Source organism: Strix uralensis, chromosome 24 (assembly GCF_047716275.1).
Source record: "Strix uralensis isolate ZFMK-TIS-50842 chromosome 24, bStrUra1, whole genome shotgun sequence".
NCBI lineage: Eukaryota > Metazoa > Chordata > Aves > Strigiformes > Strigidae > Strix > Strix uralensis.
Genome location: NC_133995.1, coordinates 5,353,415 through 5,373,923, shown reverse-complemented (window position 1 = coordinate 5,373,923; position 20,509 = coordinate 5,353,415). Strand labels below are relative to the sequence as shown.

Below are 20,509 nucleotides of genomic sequence, written 5' to 3'. Positions count from 1 at the left end.
AGTGAAGCGCGAAGGCCCCCTCCAGCCCGGGCGTGGGGTGCCCGCTGCGGTGCCTGATGGGGATTGTCACCGCCGCTCCGGGCAGGCGGCTCCGCGGGGTCAGCAGCGCCCCCGGCCCCGAGCCCTCCCTCCGCGTCCCACCCCAGAGCCGCCCCCTCCAGATCGCCACCACAGACCTCTCCCTCCACGTCCCCACTCGTGTCACCTCCTCCATGTCCCCACCCCAGCGTGGCCCCGGGGACCGACACCAGCGCTGACCGTGATGTCACCCCCCATTTTAGAGGGGAAGCGGCTCTGCGGACGAGCCCGGGCCTGTGTCCATGCAGGGACACAAGTGACATCCCCACATGGCCTCAGTGACGGCTGGGCTGTCCCCAGCCAGGGGACACTTTCTGATCCCACCCCGGGGGTACCAGGGCAAAGAGCCACCCCCCGCTCCCCCAGCCATGGCTTCCTCCCCCCCACGGGCAGCTGCTTCGTGCCAGGCACCAGCAGTGATTTCGGGGGGGTCTGGCTCCCCTGTTCTGAGCACAGGAGCGTGGCAGGGAGCCCGGGGTCACCGGTGCCCGGTGCTGTGCCACGGCACCCCGGCTGTCACCACACTGTCACCCGCCGGCAGCGCCCTTTGGAGCTGTAAAGCGCTGGCTGGGGTCCCGGGGGAGCCACGGGTCCCACCCTGGGCTGCTCCCCACCGGGCTCACACACCCGAGCAAAGGGCTCAGGACTCGCTCCAGGCACACAAAGTCCCCTTTGTGCCCCAAAATGCCCGGACAGGAGACAGGGGCCACCTGCAGCCCCCTCTGCCAGGCTCTTGGTCCAGGGAGGGGAGGTGGTGGCCCCAGGTGGGGTGCAATGCGGGGACGGGAGCTGTGTCCCCTTAGGGCCACCCTGTGCAATGTCCCCCCACGGACCAGGGCTGCTCCTGCCCTTTTGGAGGTTTGAACACCCCGGGAGTGACAGGAGCCCGCTCCCGCGGCTGGCGGAGGGGAGACGTCCCCACTGCCCCCCACAAACACCCCGGACCCACATGGCACCCCCAGCCCCTCCCTGGATGGGGAGAGGAGAGGGGAAGGGAGGCTGCGAGCAAACGCTTGCAGGGGAAGGGAAGAGGAGAGCAGGAGGGGACAGAGCCACGCAGAGGAGCACGGGGAGGCTGGGGACCCCCCGCCACCGCTGCCAGCCAGGCCACGCAGAGCTCCCAGCTTATTCCCATCCGTCTCCGCAGTCGTGTTTTCACCTTGTGCGGCCGAGGAGTCGTTACGCCGGGCTGGCGATTGGTTGGCTAAAAATGCCTCCCTAATCTCCGCGCTGATCTTTACCCCCCTCCTCCCCATCTGCTGTGACCTTCCTGCCGATGTACAGAGCCAGCCCCGGCGAGAGGCAGCCAGCCCCGCTCCGTCAGCGTCCCCACGTCCCAAAGGTACCGGCCATGCGGCTCCCGCCGGATTCGGGGCTGACTCGGCTCCCGGCGAGGCGGGAGGTTGGCGTCGGTGGGTTGGCCGGGGCTTGCCGCGACGAGGGTTGCCGGCATACAGCGGGTGACGGTGTCCCCAGGTGGCGGATGGGATGCTGGGGGCTCGTGACGGTGCTGAGGTCACCCCAAAGTCCTCTTTGGTGGCCCCTGGATGGTGGGTTTAAAATGGGGGTGTCCCCCCCCCCGCCCCGTGCTGGTGGCTGCTTGCTGGGAAATGAAACCTGCTTCAGCAGAGCAGCTCCCTGACCCATTTTAAGTGATTTCCAAACTTCTGCCGGGTTGTGCCACCTGGGGCTCGCCGTTCACCTCGGGTTCCCCGCCAAATTTCGGGTTCACCCGTTTTTTCTGGCCTTGCGGCGTCTCTGGCAGGGTGGGAAGGCAGGGTGGTCCCTGCCCGGCTGCCTGCACCTCCCGGGGTGCTGGGGTCTGGTGTGAAGCAGCAGCAAGGGGCAGGGGTCTGGCAGAGGTCTGGGCAGTGGTCTGGCAGGGGCCTGGCAGGGGACAGAGCTTCTGGGGGCTCACGAGATGTGGCACCGTGGGGCTGGTGGGATGTAGCACGTGCCAGCCCTCACACAGACCCGCTCTGCATGCTGTGCCCATCGCCCCCATAGCCCACCCAGGCACCCACCGCACCCAGGGCTCCCGGGGGGCTTCCCGGGGTGGGGGGGCTGCTGGCCCCACACACTGACCACCGGGCCAGGGGATGTCCCAGGGCCACGCTCGCCCTGCCAGGCTGGAGGCTGGCACTGCTGGTGGACCAGCTGCTCTCAGCTCTGGGCGCGGGGTCCCTCCAGCCCCCCGTGGATGTGTAAGGGAGGGCTGGGACCCAGCCGGGACAGCCTGTCGTTGCGGGGGCTGGCAGCAACCGTGCTCATCTTCACCCCCCACCTCCCTGGGATGCATTCAGCATTGTCTTACCCAGTGAGAAACAGGCTCCTGCCCCAAACCCTGTGGTTAAAGGGGTTCAGCCTGCACCGACAGCTCCTGCTCAGCTCCTGGGTGCTCTGGGCTCACTGCAGACCCCCCCCCAGAGCTCCCTAATCCCGTCAGCTGCAGGGGCACAGCTGGGCACTGCGATGCTGGAGCAGCTGGCAGGGAGCTGAGGCTCTGCAAGGCGGTTTAGGCTGAGCCTAGACACTGCCGGGGGGGCTCTGCCTTCCCAGCTGCAGGCAGGGGCCAATGCTCACCCCACCCCAGCCCACCTTTGCTCCCAGGGTGTGAGCTCTGGAGGAACACAGGGCAATAGAGCTGTGATTTTGGGGCTGTGCTAGCGTGAGCAGGGTGGTCGGAGGGACCACCCTGGGAAGCCAGAGGGAGCAGCAGGGTCCCTGTGGGGTGTGTGGGGCTGGGGGAGGCTCGTACCCACCCGGGGGTTGTGCCTGTGTGTTTTGGGGTGCCCAGGCAGAGCTGGAGGCTGGCACAGCCCCAGGGCAGGAGGGGCTGAGGGATGCGGCACGTCCCAAAGCGCCTGGAGCTGCCTGGTGCCATCCTGGGGCTTTGCTACCATTTTATTGCCTCGTTTCTTCCTCTCTGGGGGAGCAGGGATGGAGCTGGGGGGGAGGAACCTGCCCCTGCAGGGCAGCCCCTAGGATGCTGCGACAACTGCAGCAACGCCCAGGAGAAATGCATCTCCTGGCTCGTCCCACGGAGCAGGAGAGCTGCCTTTGCCCACCTCGTCCTGCCACGCTGACTGCCTCCGCCTGCATCTCCTCTTCGCAGCTCTTGCGCCCGCCTTGGAAATGGCAAAGCAAGCGCTTTGCTAAACGGATTAGAGCATCCCCGGCAGCCTCTTGGGCTGCTCCTGCTTCCCTCGTCCCCTGCACTGCCTTCCCCGGGCAAACCCCATCCCTAAGCCAAATATTTGGGCCAAGACCATCACCGCAGTACCGCTGGCCTGGCCAGGGGAACGCACCACCAGCCCCAAACAAGGACTCGGTGCCACACTGCGGCTCCCACCACGCCTGACCCCAAAACCCCAGCTGAAGGGTCCTTCCCACCTCCTGGGATTTTGTGTTCCCTTTGTAGGAGTTCAGGGAAAACTGGGGAATTCGTCAGCCACTGGCTTGGCCGCTGCTGATGGTGCTGACTCTGCCCCGGGGTCTGCACCGATCCGTGACCCCCCCAGCCGGCGCTGGCGCCCTCCTGTTCCACCCCCGCCAGAGGGGCTGCAGCAAGATGAGAGCTGGATTTAACTGTAAAAGGATTGAGGAAGACAAGCCCAGGCAGCTGGCAGGCATCGATTTATGACGTGCACAGGGGCAGGGCGAGAAAGGGAAGGGAAGGGAACATCAGCGCCGGCAAAGTGTGTCTGCACCGGGGCCACGTCCTGCCGCGAGCCAAAGACTGGGTTTGGCTCCATATGGTATCCCCCTTGCTGTGTCCCCAATGCTGGTGGTCCCTGTGGCCGTACTGGGAGGCGATGCTGGGATGGAGGCCGGGATGGAGCTGGGATGGAGCTGGGCTCCTCCAGCACAGCTCAGCAGGAGGAGGAGACCTTGATGAGCGGCTCTGCCCAGGGACAGACTTTGTCCCTGCAGGGCAACCAGCCTGGCTGGGGTTTGTGCAACACCTTGAAAGCAAACACAGGACCCTGCCGTGCTTCTGCAGATGAATCTTGGTGAGGGAGAAGCTGCATCCGGCCGGCACCTTCCCAGAGGGGCCGAGCCGGCATCTGGCTGCCCTCAGCGTGGCACAGCATGGGGGGAAGGAGGCAGCGAGGCCCCAGCACCGCCGTCGTGGGCAATACTCATGGGCTCCTCCCAGGCAGCTGCTTGCACCCAGCTCTGCGCAGTTTCCCAGGAAAAATGGAACCTTTATGTCCCATCCCCGGCCCCTTCCCCGGAAGGGCTCGGAGGATGCCCCCAGGGCCGGTTATGAGCAGACAAGAAGGGGATTGTTTTGGTGGGAGCTGGGTTTCTGGCAGCACCTGCCCCGCGCCGGGGCCCTCCACAATGGTTGCCTTTCTGCGTAATAGCTGCAGAGCGGCCAATTATCCTCTGCAGCTAATTAGAGATGCAAAATAGCCCTGCACTTGCATTCTCCCAGCAAGCCCGAGAGGGCTCCTGGGACCAGCAGCACATCCGCAGCGGGGGCACAGCCTCGGCGTGGGGCGAGCGCGGGGGCACTGGCCCCATCCGGCCCCACAAGCCCATGCCCCCGGCGTCGAGTGGGAAGGGGCAGCAGGAGGCCGGGGATGGGGTTGGGATGAGCGGGATGCCAGGATGCCTCTCTGCCCCCATCCCCAAGCAGCCGTCCCTGGAGCACCATGGGCAGGGGGCTTCCCCATTGCTCCCAGCACCAGCCAGCTCAGCAGAGAGCACCAGAACTGGGGGCTTTGCCCTGATTTAGGAAATGCATTTTCCTTTTCCTTGCTCAGGAGGCAGGCAGGAGCAGGCCACGCTTGAAAATCCCCACTTCATTGGTGCAAAGGCACTGGTGGCCAGGTGATGGGCAGAGCAGCTGATAGCTGGTGGCATTTCTCTCCTCTCCTGCCCGCACCATCCCGCTGCACAGGCAGGCTGCTGGCAGCCGCGAGAGCACGGTGTGGGCTCATTTGCTCTGCTTCTCGGTTTGCCGTGGTGCTCAAAGAGCCATAATTTCAGAGCGGCAAGTGGCCCAATAAATCAAGGCTTATTTCCTGCCAATATTGGCCGCTGCTTCCCACAAGGAAACTCATTTTACAGGAGGGGAAATGACTTACCGCAGGAAATAGTAAAGCGGTGGGATGGCAAGAGACAGGGAAAAGTTTGTCGTGGTTGAGTTTTTGGTGAAGGAACCCGCTGACACTCATCACGGGAGCCTTGTGCTGCGGATGCAGGGCTCCTGCCTGCCACCAGCACTGGGCAGCCCAAGCTGCCGGGGAAGGAGACGTGGGTCAGTCCTACCTGCACGGCCCACATCTGCCACAAAGCTGGTGGCACCGGGAAACCCCCCCAAGTCACTGAGGTGCTCCCATCACCCTCCTGGAGAGCGTTTGTCACCCAGTGCTTAATACCAAGACCATTTGCTCCTCTGCAGCAGGGCTGCTGTCAGGGCAGAAGGCAGCTGGGACGGGCTGGCAGCACCTGCAGCAACCCCACGCTGAGAACTGCCAACTCATTGCATGCAGGGATGATCACCCTTTGGTTCCTCACCCTGAAACACCAACGGTCAAAGATCCCCACAGGAACCACAGTCCATCCCCGCTCCCGTGTTGCGATTGGGGAGTATTAGACCGCTTGGGTCTCACACGCTGCTGCCAGCTGCAGACAGACATGAAATATTTCGGGGGCCTTTCTGTCCGCGATGAGGTGGACAGACACGCTCGGCTGGCACGAAGCTGGATGGAGCCGGAAGGCAGGCAGGATGGAGAGCCCCACCGAGCTTCATTAAGCAGTCGAAGGCGCTTGTTAGGGGAAAGCTGAGCCGGCGTTGGAGGCCGGCAGAGCCTCCCGGGACCGGGTCGCATTCTCCGGGCAACCCGATCCCGGCGGCAGCGGCCTGGCAGCCTCATTACTGCAGCTTCTGCGGGCGGCTTCGGTTACTCGGCTGGAAGCGCTCGTCTCCAGCTGGCTTTTAATTTCCCTGACATCACCCGCGAGATGAGGGAAATGCAGGCGCGGTGCATTCGAGCAATTGAGAGGGGGTGAGCCTGTCGCTACCCCCACCTGCATCCTCCCGGCTCCCTGACAGCCCCCCTGCTCCCCCCCTGGGACCCCCATCCTGGGATAAGCCCCGGTGACCCCGGGCACAAGCGCTGGAGGTCGGGGGGAGGCAGATGGCAATGGGGAGGGAGCTGCTCAGCTCCCTGGCCTCAAAGAAGCCTTAGGGGGGTACAGCCCCCATCACCCCCTTCCCCAGCCCCCCTTTCCCAGTCCAGTCCTGCCGGGTGGGAAGGACCGTTTCTGCTTCTCCCGCCAGCCTGTTCCCAGCTGGCACATTTGGCAAGGAGGCAGCACCGGCTGCCTCTCCGAAGGCGTTTTGGGGTGTTTGTTTCTGCAAAAGCTGCAGCTCGGCCCTAAACCCCTCCCTGCAGCCCCTTCCTGGGGCCCGCCGAGGTGGCAGAGTGCCCGGGGGAGGAGAGGAGGGAGCATCCATCCCATCCTGTGCAGGAGGGACAAGGACCTAAGGAGCAGCAGGATGAGGGCTCCCAGGTTATCCTCACTCACTTTTTGGGGAAAAAGCCTCCCAGCAGCACAGCCCAAGGGGGAAGGAGCCCGTTTGAGGCCTTAACAGAGTCCCGCAGCGACAGGCAGCATTGCTGGGGCCGGACACCCACATGCACCCGACCGCAAGCTCCTGGCACCCCCCCGCCTGCCCCCATCCCCGGGGCCGCAGCACCCCATGCAGCGAGGTGGCCCTGTCCGGTGGGTGCTGAGCACCCACCTGGCACCGGGGGCAGGTGCCTTGGCCACTGTGCCCTGGGCAAGGGTCTCAGTGGGGCTGGAAGGGGCTGGTAGCAGCGTGGCACCCCGGGGTGGGTGCAGACTCGGGGAGGCAGCAGGCCAAGAAGGAGGAGGAGGAGGTGGGGGGGGGGGATGTGTTTATGTCCATCCATCCCCCCCCGGATGATTTTTTGCAACCTTTGCAGGCAGCGGCTCCATCCCCGGTTGCCATGGCAACGGGCGGCTGCAGGCAGGGTGCGCGCCCGCGGCCGTGCGCGCCCCCGCTGCTGCACGGCTGGTGCGGAGCGCAGCGCAGCGCAGCGCAGCCCGCCCGTCCCACAGCGCCCGGCGGAGCCCCCGGGCCCCCCCCCCCGGCTTTCCCCCCCCCCCAGGCCTGGCCCAGGTAAGCGTCAGCCCCTGGCGGGGCTTTCCCGGGGGGTGGGGTGGGGGGGCAGCCTGGGAAGGGGCAGTTGATGTCGGGGTCCCCTGTGGGGCTCCGTGGGCCCTTTGCGCGGGTGGGGGATGGGGGGTGCGGAGTGCCTGTGTCCCTTGTGGGGATGGGGGAAGGGCGGGGGGGGATGCTGGGGAAGGACCAGGCGATGCGGCGTGGGTTTGCACCCCCCCAGCAGGACACGGTGTCCCCTGAGCCCTTCTGCAAGGCAGGGAGGCCCGGAGGGGACACGACCTTCACCCCCTCCGTGTGTCTGATGGGGTGTCGGGGCAAGGGACACCCCCTCTGCAACGCTGCCGTGCTCCTGGGTTTGTGCCTCAGTTTCCCCAGCTGCAAGTGATTTGGGGGACTTGTGCTGTCCATGTCGTCGCTGTCCCCCCGCCCAAATGAGTGCCTCACCCCATCCCTGCAGCCCCTCTCTTTGTCGTTGTCACCCCAGCTTCCCCCCTGCTCTCCCCCCCATCCCCCTGCTTTCCTACCCCCTCTCTGAGCCCCCTCTGGCTCCAAGTCTTCTTCCCCCACCACAGACAGCTAAAATCCCACTGTCCCTCCACATCACCCTGCTCCTGGCAGCCCCATTCGCCTTCTGTCACCGCCAGCTCCGGGTCCGTCCTGCCAAGGTAGAGGGGACAGGACCCCCCCCCCCCCCACCAGCGTGTGACACTCTGGTTTCCCCCCTCCCTGCTGTGGAAGTGAGGGGATGGCACTGCCTTATCCTGCACCACCGTTGTTTGCTGCTTCTCGGTTTAATTGCAAACCTCATCTTGGGATTTCTGCCTAAACCCTGCTCCTAGGACCACAAAAATCCCTGCTCGAGAGTCCGAGCATCCTTGTTTACAGCGACAAGCTCAGGCGACGGGGCTGCGAAAAGCTGCAGAGCTGGGAGGCGAGTCGAAACCCCACAACCTGAGGCTCAGCCCTGTCTCCCTTCCCCAGGCCTGAGCACATGCGTGGGGTTGACAACCCCGCTCCTGCACCTCGCCGTGGTGCCCATCCACATTCCTGGCACATCCACCGTACCTGAGCTGGGCTGCAAGCTCCCCTGGAGAGAAACACTTGCGTTATCTGCAAACGCCGTGCACATTTCCAGAAATCTTTGCGCAAGGCTTGTAAAATCCCTAGAAGACTTTGATGGGTGTCCTGCGCTCTGAGCGGGGTAACTTTGGGGAGCGCTGGAGGAAGGTGAGGGTTTCTGCAGAGCGCACACAAAATACGAAGCTGTTTGCTGCCAGGGCTTGGAGCAAATGCATCTCTCCTGGCTACTGCAAGCTGGCAGCACCCATGGCACGTGGCCCCCACCCCGGCTGGCGAGGTGGGCGTCCTCCTGGCTGCACGTGGGACTTGTGGCTCCCGGTAATGCTGCGGGATCACTGAACCTCCTTTGCAAACACCCCGGTTTTGGGGAGCCTGTAAGCCCTCACCTGAGAGGGTCCAGCAAGTCCCTGTTGCAGCCAGACCCCCCCAATCCTCAGAACCGCCCCGGGTCAATGCAGACACCCTGATTGAAACAAGGCAGCTGCCACAGGCGCATCCCACCACAGGATTCACTAGAAAAGTGGCTCCCACAAGTTTCCCACCGTTGCCTACATGTCACCTCCAGGACCTGCTGCCCTCGCAGCCACCTCGTGCACTGCTCGAGCAACCATGTGCACTGGGTCCAAACCAGCCCCACGGCACTGCCCTGGCCTAAATCCCACGGAGAAGCACCCACCGTACAGGGGACACCCGTCCCCTCCCGTCTGGCCACGGTTCTGTGGCCACGGTTTGGCTGTTTGCCCCAGGGCTCCGACCCTGCTCATGTTGCAGCCAGAGGGGCTTTGCCAGGGGATGCAGGATGGGGCCCTGATATGGTTTGCAGCCTTCTGGCACAGAGCTGATGGCTCGGGAAGGGCCAAGACTCACCTCCCGCCGGCCCGTGGGCTTAGTTTGATAATGAGGGGGGAGGACGCGTGTTCAGGCCACTCACACTCAGCCTGGAGCCCTGGGCTCTGCTCCTGCCTCCTCCTCGCCCAGCGTCTGGTGCGGAGCTGCCAGCGTGAATCAGCAGCACCCACTTAACCGTTTCCTCGCAGGGTCCACGTCGAGGGGGGGACAGTTCAGCCAGGCCCCAGTCCAGCCCCTCTGCGCCCCCTCACTCCCTGGACTGTGCCCCTCGCCCACCCCACGGGAGAATTTCCCTGCCCCAGCCCCGTGGGTTGCAGGGCCCAGCCCTGTGCCGGTGGGAAACCCGCAGCCACCCGGCCGGGTCAAAGCTGAGCAGCAAAGCAGACAGCAGCTCCCTCAGCTGCAAAGCCTCTTGCGAAGCACATCGGCATCACCGGCTTTGCCCGAGGACCTACCGTCATGTCGGGGGCATCCCACCCCCCCACACTCAGCCAGAGCAGGACCAGCACGTTGGTACCTGCAGTGGATGCGGGGCTGAGGTCGGGCCCGTGTGACAGCGCGGCAGCCCCGGAGTTGGGAGATGCTGCTGCCAGGCTCCCCTGGGCTTCTTCAGCCGTTGCTTGTCCCATTTGTCTTTGCCATGAGTGGTTTTCATGTGGCGATTAGCAGTGGTGCGTCGTGGTGGCGTTTGGTGCTGCACCCCCCTGACAGATCCTCGGCCAGCCCCATGCCGAGATAAGGGAGAGAAAATGACCTTCCCTGTGGCCAAAAGCCCAAAGCCCAGCCTGACTCCCTCCACCTAAACCCCTGCACTCATCCTTGGCCTTGTGTGCTTACAAAAGGAGCCAAAACGTTGCAACTATTTCACATTGCAGCCTCATGGACAGTTTGATTTGACAGGCCAGGTCAGTCCCAGTGTTTAATTGCAATAAAACTGGCTCAGACAATTGGGTCCTTTCCAATTGCTGAGCTTCAGCTTTACTGCCTGGAGCCCCCGGGTGACTACAAGCCAACAGTGTCCAGCAAATTACCCTCCTGTCCCCAGCTCATGTGCTTGGGCAAGCAAGGGTCCCCAGCGCCCTCGGCTTGGGTGGCAGCGGCTCCGTGTCGGGGTGCTGCGGCTGCGGAAGGGGTTTGCACCAGGGAAACGTCGTGTTTTGATCGGTGTGTGCTGGGGGTTGGTGTCGGGGAGCTCCCCGCTTGCTCTGATTCCCCCAGGTTGCGCAGCATGGCTGCCCCCTTCCCCGGATGCTTTCACCAATAATTAGTGGCTGACTCCCCCCCAGCCCTGTAAGTGCTCACACCCCCGCAGCAGGGCTCACACCCGGCCCTCTCCCGTTCACCACGAGCGTGAACCTCCTGCCGCGGGACGGGATGGGGACAGGGATGGGGACAGGGATGGGGACAGGGATGGGGGCACAGGCTCGCTCGGTGCTCCGCTCCCCTCCTTGCAGCGCATCCACCACCATCCCGCCTTGGCAAAGGGCTCTTTGCAGCAGGAGAACCCACACCAAGAGGCTCTGCAGCCCCTCCTGGCCCCTGTTCCCCCCCTGGACTCCGCAGATGTGCAAGCGGGCAGGATGGGGATACATGCAGGCAGCTGCCTGTCCCCTCTATCACGTCCCCATCACCTGCTTTTTGGTTGCGGCAGAGGTGCTGGGGCCAGGGCAACCAAAAAACCTGGAGGCAGAGCAACAGGCCACCCCAGACGTGGCCTCTCCCTTGGGCTGGGGCTGGTGCCTGGCACCTTACCGGGGACCCCAGCACCCAGGATGGGGTACCTCCATCTGACAGCGCACCCCAAGGCCGCTGGCACATTTAATGGTGATGTAACAGCAAAGGCAAAGCCCTGGCAAAGGCAAAGGGAGTGGGGAGAGTCAGGGGCCTGGCTGGCCCCCCCGGGGGACCCAGCTTGTCCCACTCACCCTTCCCAGGCCCTGGGGAGCCGTGGGAGGGAGGCAGGCAGCCAGCGCTGGCCCAAAGCTCTGCAGCCCCTCTGCCAGGGGCAGGGGAGGGCACAACCAGGCTGCCTCTGCCTGCGTGGGCCCAGGGCACTGCCAGCGAGAGCTGCCGGTTGTGGGAGTACGGGCAGCTGCCCGTGCCCGCAGCGTAGGCAGCGCCAGCCCTCTGCATTGCAGCAGCCTCCTGCCTGCGCAGGGTCGGCGGCCGTGTCCCCGGCCCCCGTGGAGGGCAGAGACCCCCCTGCAACGCTGGCAGTGGCTGCCCAGTGGGTGAGACGAGCTGTGGCAGTGCTCAGCGCCGAGCGGGCTGATGGGGAGAGAGATGCAGGGGGGCGGCTGCTGCGGGAGCAACCCAAGGGCACGTGGGGGCAGGAGCTGGGACAAACTTCATCGTCACTCGATGCCAAACGCTCCGTCGCTTCTCTCGGGCAGCTTCGTCGAAATGTGGGGCTGGGGTGGGGGGGTGAAGTTGAGCCCCCTCGGCCAAGGGTGCCCGAGTGGCAGCGCGTGGCTAGGGCTGGCAGCTCGCCACGCCGCGGCTCGGCCGCCGGCACTGCGGGTGCCAGGCATCACCGCTCGCCGCCTTGATGCGAAGCGATGGACTGCGCCGGCGGGGCTGTGGGGCTGGCGCACGGCGGCGGGGGGCACCCGCGCGTGAGCGTGGGCACGCGAGGATGGGCGTGCGTGGGGGTGCGTGGCGGGAGAGCGGCAACAAGGCAGGAGTGTTAGCTGGGAAGTGATGCAGAGCCAAAAATAACCCCCGGGCTGCAGCTCAGACCAGGTAACGGTGAGGAGCGGGAGCTGCGGCAACTATGTCCCGCAGCACCCCACGGCCTCAGCTGCCGGCGGCTTGGTGGGGGTGGCTGGGGCCAGCTGACGTGCCTGTGGGTCCTGGGGTACACCCAGCCATGGGTGTGCTCCCTCTCCAGGGTCCCCATCCTGGCCTAGAGCAGAGCTGGGGCTATCACCCCAAGGATGCCCTTGCTGTGCCAGCAACAAAACAAAGAGCCAGAGCCCGGAGGCACAAGCAAAGACCCCGGCGCTGAGCGCTGCACCGTACCCTTGCAGGACCACCCGTGGCACCTGGCGGGGTCCCTTGGGGGCTGTGCCACCAGGTGCTCTGCCACAGCCCGTGGGTGTTAGGGTCGGGTGCTTTCACGGGTGGGGAGGACGGTGGTCGTGCCGTGGGTACGAGGCAGGCGCGGGCGCCGCGTGCTGCCGGCTGCGGGGGGACGGTGCTGGCTGCGCTGCGCACCGCCGCGGTCCCCCATCCATCTGCGTCTCGGCGGCTGAGCGAGGGACAGTCACGCGTTTATTTTTAACCGGCTGGGGAGGGCGGCGGGGATTGGTGCCTCCCTGGTTATATCACTAAATCCCTGCCAGGCCCTGTTAGTTCCAGCACAGCGAGCCCTGCGCCGTGCTCCAGTAACTGTTTCGGCCCCCCATCCTCCTGGCCTGGCCCATGGGCTCCTTGGGGCCAGCTGTGCGCACAGCTGGAGAGTGTGGGCATGCTCCAGCTGTTGCCCACGGGTGGGCACCAGGACACCAGGGCCCCATGCCCCCAGCCCTGCCCTCCCACCCCATTGCCCTCTCCCAGGTGCGGTGTGGGATGCGGACAGCCAGGTCTCCATCTCCCCGGGTGAAGTGATGGTGCACAGGGACCACATCCCGCTCCCGCAGCCCTTTTGGGGACACAGCAGGAGGAAACTGGGGCAGTTCATGGCCACTTTGTCCCCATCCCAGTGGCAGATGCCATGTGGGACAGGCCCAGCGCTTGCCTATGGAAGGACTGTCTGGATCCGGGGCAGGATGGGGATGACGAGGATGCTTATGGCTGTTGTGATTCCCTCTCCGTCCCCCTTTGATGCCACCCACCAGCCCCTGGCTCCATCCCCAGCTGTGGCTCTCGGCAAAGCGGCAAAGGGTTAAGCCATGCAGCGGGGCCACGTGATGTTCCGGGGATGCCGTTTTTCTGAAGATCAGGACGGATTAGGGTAGAATATCAGGATGAGAATTTCTTCGGGTGGTGCATCCCCCCCCTACCCCACCAGCCCTGCCATGGCCTCTCACCCCACACCGTGGCTCCCCAGGGATGTGTGGTGCTGAGCCAGGCCCCCAGCTGGCGAGCTCCCCCCTGTGCTGCTCCCCACGATTCCCCCTCCCAGCACAGCCAGCTCTGGGGGGGGTTTGGTTGGCACCAAGCAGATGGCGCGTGGCAGGCACGGGAGGGGTCTGTGGGTCCAGAGCTCGAGTGGGCACCGTCCCCATCCCCTGCAGCCGGATGCTTGTCCCACGGTGCTGTGGACAGGAGGGATGAGGGTCCCCTGCTCACCCCCCCGCCATGACTCTCCCCTCTTCTCCCCTCAGTGCATGAGGCTGGTGTTTGCCCAAGAGCCCCGCAGCGCCCGCACTGACGCCCAAGGCAGCGCCGGGAGCCATGTCGGGTTCCTACGACGAGTCGGCAGCGGCCGTGGAGGAAACAACTGACAGCTTCTGGGAGGTGAGTCCCGGCCACCCTCTCCTCCGGCGGGGCCCCTGCCGCTGTCACTGCATCCCAGGGTGTCCCCCAGGCTGGGGGGATGGTGCTGCCCTCCCCTCCCGCAGCGAGCCCTGCCTGTGGGCATCCTTGCCGCGGTGGCTCGGGAGTCTGAGCCAGCTCTGCTGAAGGTCTCAACCTTGGCTGTCCCCGAGGGGTGCAGAGTGATGCAGGGGACCGAAAGGAGTTGGGGTTGAGCAGTCCCAAAGCAAAAGCTCCATCCCTGCACCCCCAAAGTGGCCAGTGCTCCCCCCATCCCCACTCCAGGCCAGCTGAGGCTGAGCTGGGCAGCCCAGCCACAGCTCCCACACCTCCCTGTCCCTGTCCCTGTCCCTGTGCCCATCCCCATCCCCCTCCCAGGTGGGGAACTACAAGCGCACAGTGAAGCGGATCGACGACGGGCACCGGCTCTGCAATGACCTCATGAACTGCGTGCACGAGCGGGCCAAGATCGAGAAGTCCTACGCCCAGCAGCTCACTGACTGGTCCAAGCGGTGGAGGCAGCTCATCGAGAAAGGTACCATGGCTTCCCCAGGGGGAGGCTCCCTCCAGCATGGCTGGGTCCCACGGGTCCCCGTGCACCATCACAACTTCACCTGGTAGATGAGGAGGGGGTAAGGACTGTGGAGTGACACTCAGCTGTCCCCTCTGCCCCCCAGGTCCCCAGTACGGCAGCCTGGAGAAGGCGTGGGGTGCCATCATGACGGAGGCAGACAAGGTGAGCGAGCTGCACCAGGACGTGAAGAACAGCCTGCTGAACGACGACTTTGAGAAGGTCAAGAACTGGCAGAAGGACGCCTACCACAAGCAGATCATGGGAGGCTTCAAGGAAGCCAAGGAGGCTGAGGACGGCTTCCGGAAAGCCCAGAAACCCTGGGCCAAGAAGCTCAAGGAGGTGAGAGGAGAAGTCCTGGGGCACTAGTGCCATCTCCCAGCTCCAGCTCTGAGTGCCCAGGCCAGGCTGGGAGAGCTGGGTGGCACATCCCTGCAGGCAGAGGGATGGGCAGGGGTCTGTGACTGCTGCTCTGATGTCCCTTCTCTCTCCTCACCACAGCTGGAGACAGCCAAGAAAGCCTACCACCTGGCATGCAAGGAGGAGAAGCTGGCGATGACCCGGGAAGCCAACAGCAAGGCAGAGCAGTCCAACACCCCCGAGCAGCAGAAGAAACTCCAGGACAAAGTGGAAAAGTGCAAGCAAGATGTGCAAAAGGTGCAGGCTGCTGCCCTGCTCCGGGGTCACGGGGCATCAGGCAGGGAAAACCAGCAGAAATGGCTACCACACCCATTTTCCTGCACTTCATTCCCATTTTCCCATCCCTATGCTCCTGTAGAAGGGTAAAGACTTGCAGGCAGTTCTCAGGGGAGTGTGAGCAGGGTAGAGATTTACCCCTCTTACTGTGACAAAATCTCTCTGGCAACCAGACTGATTTTGCCCACAGAGGCTCTTGGCTCAGTCTGGGCTCCCCAGCGTGGTGGTCCACAAACCAGACCCTCTCAGCACTCAGAAAGGGCCTCTGAGGTGCTCGAGGTATAACCAGGGTACCCTCCTGCACCTTTGCAGACTCAGGAGAAGTACGAGAAGGTGCTGGACGAGCTCAACAAGTGCACCCCGCAGTACATTGAGAGCATGGAGCAGGTCTTTGAGCAGTGCCAGCAGTTTGAGGAGAAGAGGCTCAACTTCCTCAAGGAAGTGCTCCTGGACATCAAGAGGCACCTGAACCTGGCCGAGAGCAGCAGGTAGGTACCTCCTGCGCTGGCTGGGCAGAAAGTCCCCACGCAAGGTCTCCTTGTGCTGCCTGGAAAGCAAACCAAGCCCCGGAGGGACCGAGTGCTTGCAGGACAACCCATCCCCTGCAATAAAAGGGAGAGGGGTTTCTGGCCAACACAATGGTCACTAAGAGGTATCAGAGGGGCAGGAGGGCTGTGCAGGAGCCTGGTGGCCTCCAGTGCCTCATAGGAGTGACGCAATCTGGGCACATCCCCGTCCCGTCCCATCCCCGGGGCACCCCACCATGGTCCACTCCACCCACAACACCCCGACCCACATCTCTCCCTGCAGCTACGCCAACGTCTACCGGGAGCTGGAGCAAACCATCCGCCTCTCGGACGCGCAGGAGGATCTCCGGTGGTTCCGCAGCACCAGTGGCCCTGGGATGCCCATGAACTGGCCCCAGTTTGAGGTGAGGCTGGGCACCCTAGTTAGAGTGCTGGCAGCCCCACGGGGCAGCTGGGCACTCAGGGACAAGTTGCTTTGTGCTTGCAGGAGTGGAACCCCGACCTGACACACACGATAACACGGAAGGAGAAGCAGAAGAAGGGCGAGGGGGTGACCCTGACCAACGCCAGCAGCGCGGGCGAGACGGGGGCACCGGCGGGCGAGCGTGGGAGGTGAGGGCCAGCGGGGAGAGCAGATGCCACAGGAAAGGCATGGTGTTTGCCTATGCAAACATTGCCAGTGCTGTGGGGACACACAAGGGGACATGGGATGTCCTGGGTGACAGCCACTGCTCTTCTCTGTCCTCCCTTCACATCTTGCTGGCCTGTCATTAGCTGGGGGTCCTGCTCGCCGCAGGCCCCACTCCCCTGTAACCTTGGGAAAGCCGCAGCATCCTCCCAGGTGCTGGTGGCACACGGTGCCCGCCCACCCCACCACCCCCCTACCCGCTCTGACGGCCTCTCTCCCTCCTTCCCCCACACCCCAGCGTGAGCAGCCACGACCGCGGGCAGACCTACAGCGCTGAGTGGTCCGATGATGAAGGCAGCAACTCCTTCAACACCAGCGAGGCCAATGGCGGCACCAACCCCTTCGACGAGGAGTCAGCGGGGAAGGGCGTGCGGGTGCGGGCTCTGTACGACTACGACGGGCAGGAGCAGGATGAGCTCAGCTTCAAAGCAGGTACGGTCCATCGCTGATGCTGGGTCAGCCAGGGCTCATCTGCTGGAGCTGCAGGTCCCCCACGTTTTGATGTGAAATCCCTCAAATAATTTCTGAGTTATCCCAGCCCTTCGGAAAGTTGAACCGGTAGAAAGGGGAAGGCACAAGCTGAGCCCAAAGCCGGGTGGGACCAGAGAGCTGGTGGGACAGGGCACACGAGGCCTCAGGGGTCACCCCTTGCCTTTCTACCCTACAAACCTGCGTGCTCAGGGTCAGCCCTAGAAACCCCCAGCAGCCCCATCCAGGGGAGACACAGGGTGGTAGAAGAACTTCCACCACCTGCAACAAGCTCTCCCCTTTCCACCTTCCTCTCCAGGTGATGAACTAACCAAACTCGGTGAAGAAGACGAGCAAGGATGGTGCAAAGGGCGCTTGGACAACGGGCAGCTAGGTCTCTACCCCGCCAACTACGTGGAGGCAATCTAAGTCTTGTGGTGTGCTCCTCGTTGCCGTCAGCAGATAAATCAACCCTCCGTTGTCTCCATCTCTCCACCAGCCAACCAGCCATTTTGCCGTCTGGTCCTCCACTCCTCACAGTTAGAGATTCAGACATATTTTCCGACCAAGCTTTTATTTTTTTAAGAGTTGTCTCCGAAGAGTATTTTGCATAGTCGCTTTCTTCTTCTTCTAAGATAACGTGAAGCGAAAGATGACGTCGTTCGTTCGTCTACATTAGTTGATTCTTTTTCCGAGCGAAAAGCTGATACCTCAAGATCTTAAAGCCCAACCAGTGAGAGCTCCTGATTGGTTGGTTTTTAAAGATACTGAAATCATGAGCCGCCTTCTGATTGGCTGGAACTGTTCTGAAATGCACGGCACTGGAGCTCCTGGGACCAATCAAATTCATCTCAAAAAACCAAGAGGGATTGGAGTCTGACTCCATTTTTCTCGTGTTTCCATGTTCTTCTCCCTGGTTCATCCTCCCTCCCCGAAGGAAGGGGATGAGTGTCCCCTCCTGCCCCACAGCCACCCAGCTCCATCTGCGGGCAGGTTCCTGCTCCCGGGCAGGGCTGGTGGCAGATTGATGCCCAGGTGAGTTGGGACCAGCCCTGCCATGGAGCTTGGTGGCATTTCCTCAGCTTCCTCCTTCTCCTCTTCCTCGTGTCTGGGCTGTCAACATGTCTGGAGCGGGTGGAGGCTCCCGAGCTGATGCCCCACGTGTGCTGCAGGGAGCAGCATCACCCTTCATGAGGGCAGTTACCCAGCGCACACCAGATCCAGGGTGAGGTGCCCCTCAAATGCTGTTGGGGGAAGGACCCACCGCAGCCAATGCAGCTGGAAGCACCTTCATGCCCAGTCTGGGATGCTGCTGGGGACAGACCCCATCCAACTCCCTGAAGAGAGGCAGGAGCAGAGCAGGGAGGGGGGGTAAGCAATGTCCAGCCTTGCACGGTGCTGGCAGGAGCTGCAGCCAGCCAGAGGATGAGGAGGGCTCGATGCAGGCAGCAGACCCTGGCCCGGGCAGCAAAGCAGCTGCCTGGCGAAGACGGCTGAAAACAAGACATCAAAGCAAGGCAACAGCCACAGGCTTTGCCCTTTGCTTTTCCCCCCAAGGAGCTCTACCCCTCCTGCACTTGGGCTCTGCAACCGGCTGCGGTGTGGGTGGAACCCCCTCAGCACCCACCATGGTCACCCCAGCCCCTTTCTCCCGGGCACATTTGCCATCCCGAGCTCTTCCCTACAGATCATCTCTCATTTTTTTCCATACCATCACCCTCAGCAGCATCGATGCCATCATCTTCCCACACGCTCCTCCCGCTCCTCTCCTGCCCCCTCCGTTGGTTTGTGAATTTTTTGGCCCCAGGGATCAAGTGTTCTCGCGGAGGCAGGAGACGCACCGTGTGCTGGGCACAGTGGGCGAGAGCCGCCCGGCCCCCACGTCCCCTGCCAGGTATGCAAATGGGAAAAAAACCACAAAGTCAGAAAAAACCCAACCAACCACCTGTCTCAGCAATGCACCCCGGTTTTTTGTACATTGATTGTGTAATTTAAGAAGTATATATATAATATATATATATATATCGTGATTGTATTACCGTGGATACAACAACAAAAAGCAGCAAGTGAAAATAACTGAGCTCTGTAAGCATCCTTCGGGTTTGGGTCCTCGTTTGCCTCCGTGCGCCGGTCTCACCCCCCTGTGGAGGCTTTGGGGTTACCGACCCCCCGCCTGGGGTGAGTGCTTGAGCCCCCCGTGCCCCAGGGAGCCACAGCTGCAGCCACTGCACCCCCAGGTAGGAACACCCCCACGCTGAGGCTTTGGGGTGCAGCGGAATGGGGGGCTCAGATGCATTTCTGGGGTCCTGGGGGACAAGGGGGGTGCAGGGTGGGGGAGCGGCCACTGCCTTTGGGAACTCCTGTGCCAGCGTGCCAGGCAAAGCCTTGCGAAGCCCAGGATAAAGCAGATTTTGGAGCCATTCCCAGCACCAGCAAAAGCAGCAGCCCCTGATCCCAGCGCTCCCAGTACCCTGGGCAGGAGGAGATGGGGAAATCCCACCATGGTGGGTGGATGCTGCCTGCGAGCCTTGAAACCTTGGGAAAAACAATTTGCAGGTCACCCACCCCTCGCCCCTGCCTGGAGAGCCGGGACAGCCCCAGGACAGGGCAGCAGCCGAGGGGGACAGGGCGGAGGGAGTGGGACCCTTCAGAGCGTGAGGGGCACTCCTTGGGCTCCCAATGGGGATAGGGCAGAGAAAAGGGATTTATTTCCCCTTATTTAAGGGCTGGAGCTGCAAGGGGTTTGGGGAGAAACCCCGGCTGCGAGCTCCATGGTGCCGGCGGCCCGTCCCGCTGCAGTGGGCATCTGCTGGGTCAGGTCCCCCCATCGCTGGGGCCGCTGTGTCCCCGCGTGCACCCTCCCTGGCTGGCAGCAGCTTTCCTCACCGTTTACCCCCTTTCCTGCCCACCATCCCCGCAGGGACACGCAACCCTCTGCCTTCACCCGCCCCACCAAAGGGAACTGCGAGAGGGACACGAGATTTGGGGCGCCAGCACCCCCAGCCCACCCTCCTGGTGCTCCCCGTGCCATCTGCGGGAGCATTGGTCGCACACAGGAAATCACAAGACACATTTTGATTCTTTTTCCCCCCATTTCTTTTTTTGTTTTTTTTTCCCCTTTTCCAGAGGCCGAGGCAGTTTTCCTCCTTCCCCTGCTCCTCTCCTTCCTCCAGCCGCCTTCCATCCCTCCAGCTGAGATGCTTGCAAGGCTGGCCAGAGTGCGTCCGCTCCTCTGCCGTGTAAACAGTACGAGACAGGCAGAACAAAAAGAAAAAGGCAGGAGCCGTGACAGGCAGCTATTTTAAGTTAAAAAAAAAAAAAAAAAAGATCAACAACCAGGTGTTTTTTCCCTTTTAAACTTCCACAAAGCATCTCATGGGTACCTGGGCCATCTGTCTACCCTCAACACTTGAACCTAAACCACAACTTGCTGCCAGCCAAAACCAAAAAGCAAATAAACAAATAAAAAAATTATAATATAAAAGATCAACATCGCCAGGTAACTTGCACTCTCCTGAAATGTGTAGTTTAAGCAATCCCCAGTTTTCCGTCCCAGTCCGGGCTCAGCGGGTTGCATTTCAGATTTTCTGTCCAGAGGGAAATGGCAGAGCTGCCATCTCCCTTTTCCCAAGCTCAGGAATCAGGCAGTCCAAATAAAATCCAAATCAAGGGAAGAGCCCCGTACCAAGCCAAGGACCTGGGGGCTTTGGGGGGCTCTGGGTGTCCCCGTGCCCAGGGATCCAGCTCAGGGGACCCCCATGGCTGCAGGGGTGCCCCGGTGCACGGCCCTGTGCCCACGTTTTACAGCTGCAAAATGCCCGTTTTCAGCCCCAAATCCCTGTGGAGCTGAGAAGCCGAGTGTGTCCTGGAGTGAGAAGCGAAGGTGGGGTGAGCCTGTCCCAAGGGGG

At 62.9% G+C, this 20,509-nt stretch overlaps 1 protein-coding gene across 1 annotated transcript; it reads left to right on the top strand.

The window, feature by feature from the left end:
• Positions 1 to 1,232: 1,232 nt before the first annotated feature.
• On the top strand, positions 1,233 to 18,695 carry PACSIN1 (protein kinase C and casein kinase substrate in neurons 1). Its single transcript, XM_074893749.1, has 10 exons — positions 1,233 to 1,420; positions 13,501 to 13,633; positions 14,030 to 14,186; positions 14,329 to 14,564; positions 14,724 to 14,879; positions 15,231 to 15,406; positions 15,729 to 15,849; positions 15,933 to 16,057; positions 16,372 to 16,565; positions 16,921 to 18,695. Exons 2-10 carry the CDS (start codon positions 13,571 to 13,573, stop codon positions 17,028 to 17,030), a joined length of 1,338 nt encoding a protein of 445 aa, XP_074749850.1. The 5' UTR covers positions 1,233 to 1,420; positions 13,501 to 13,570; the 3' UTR covers positions 17,031 to 18,695.
• The last annotated feature ends 1,814 nt before the right edge of the window (positions 18,696 to 20,509 follow it).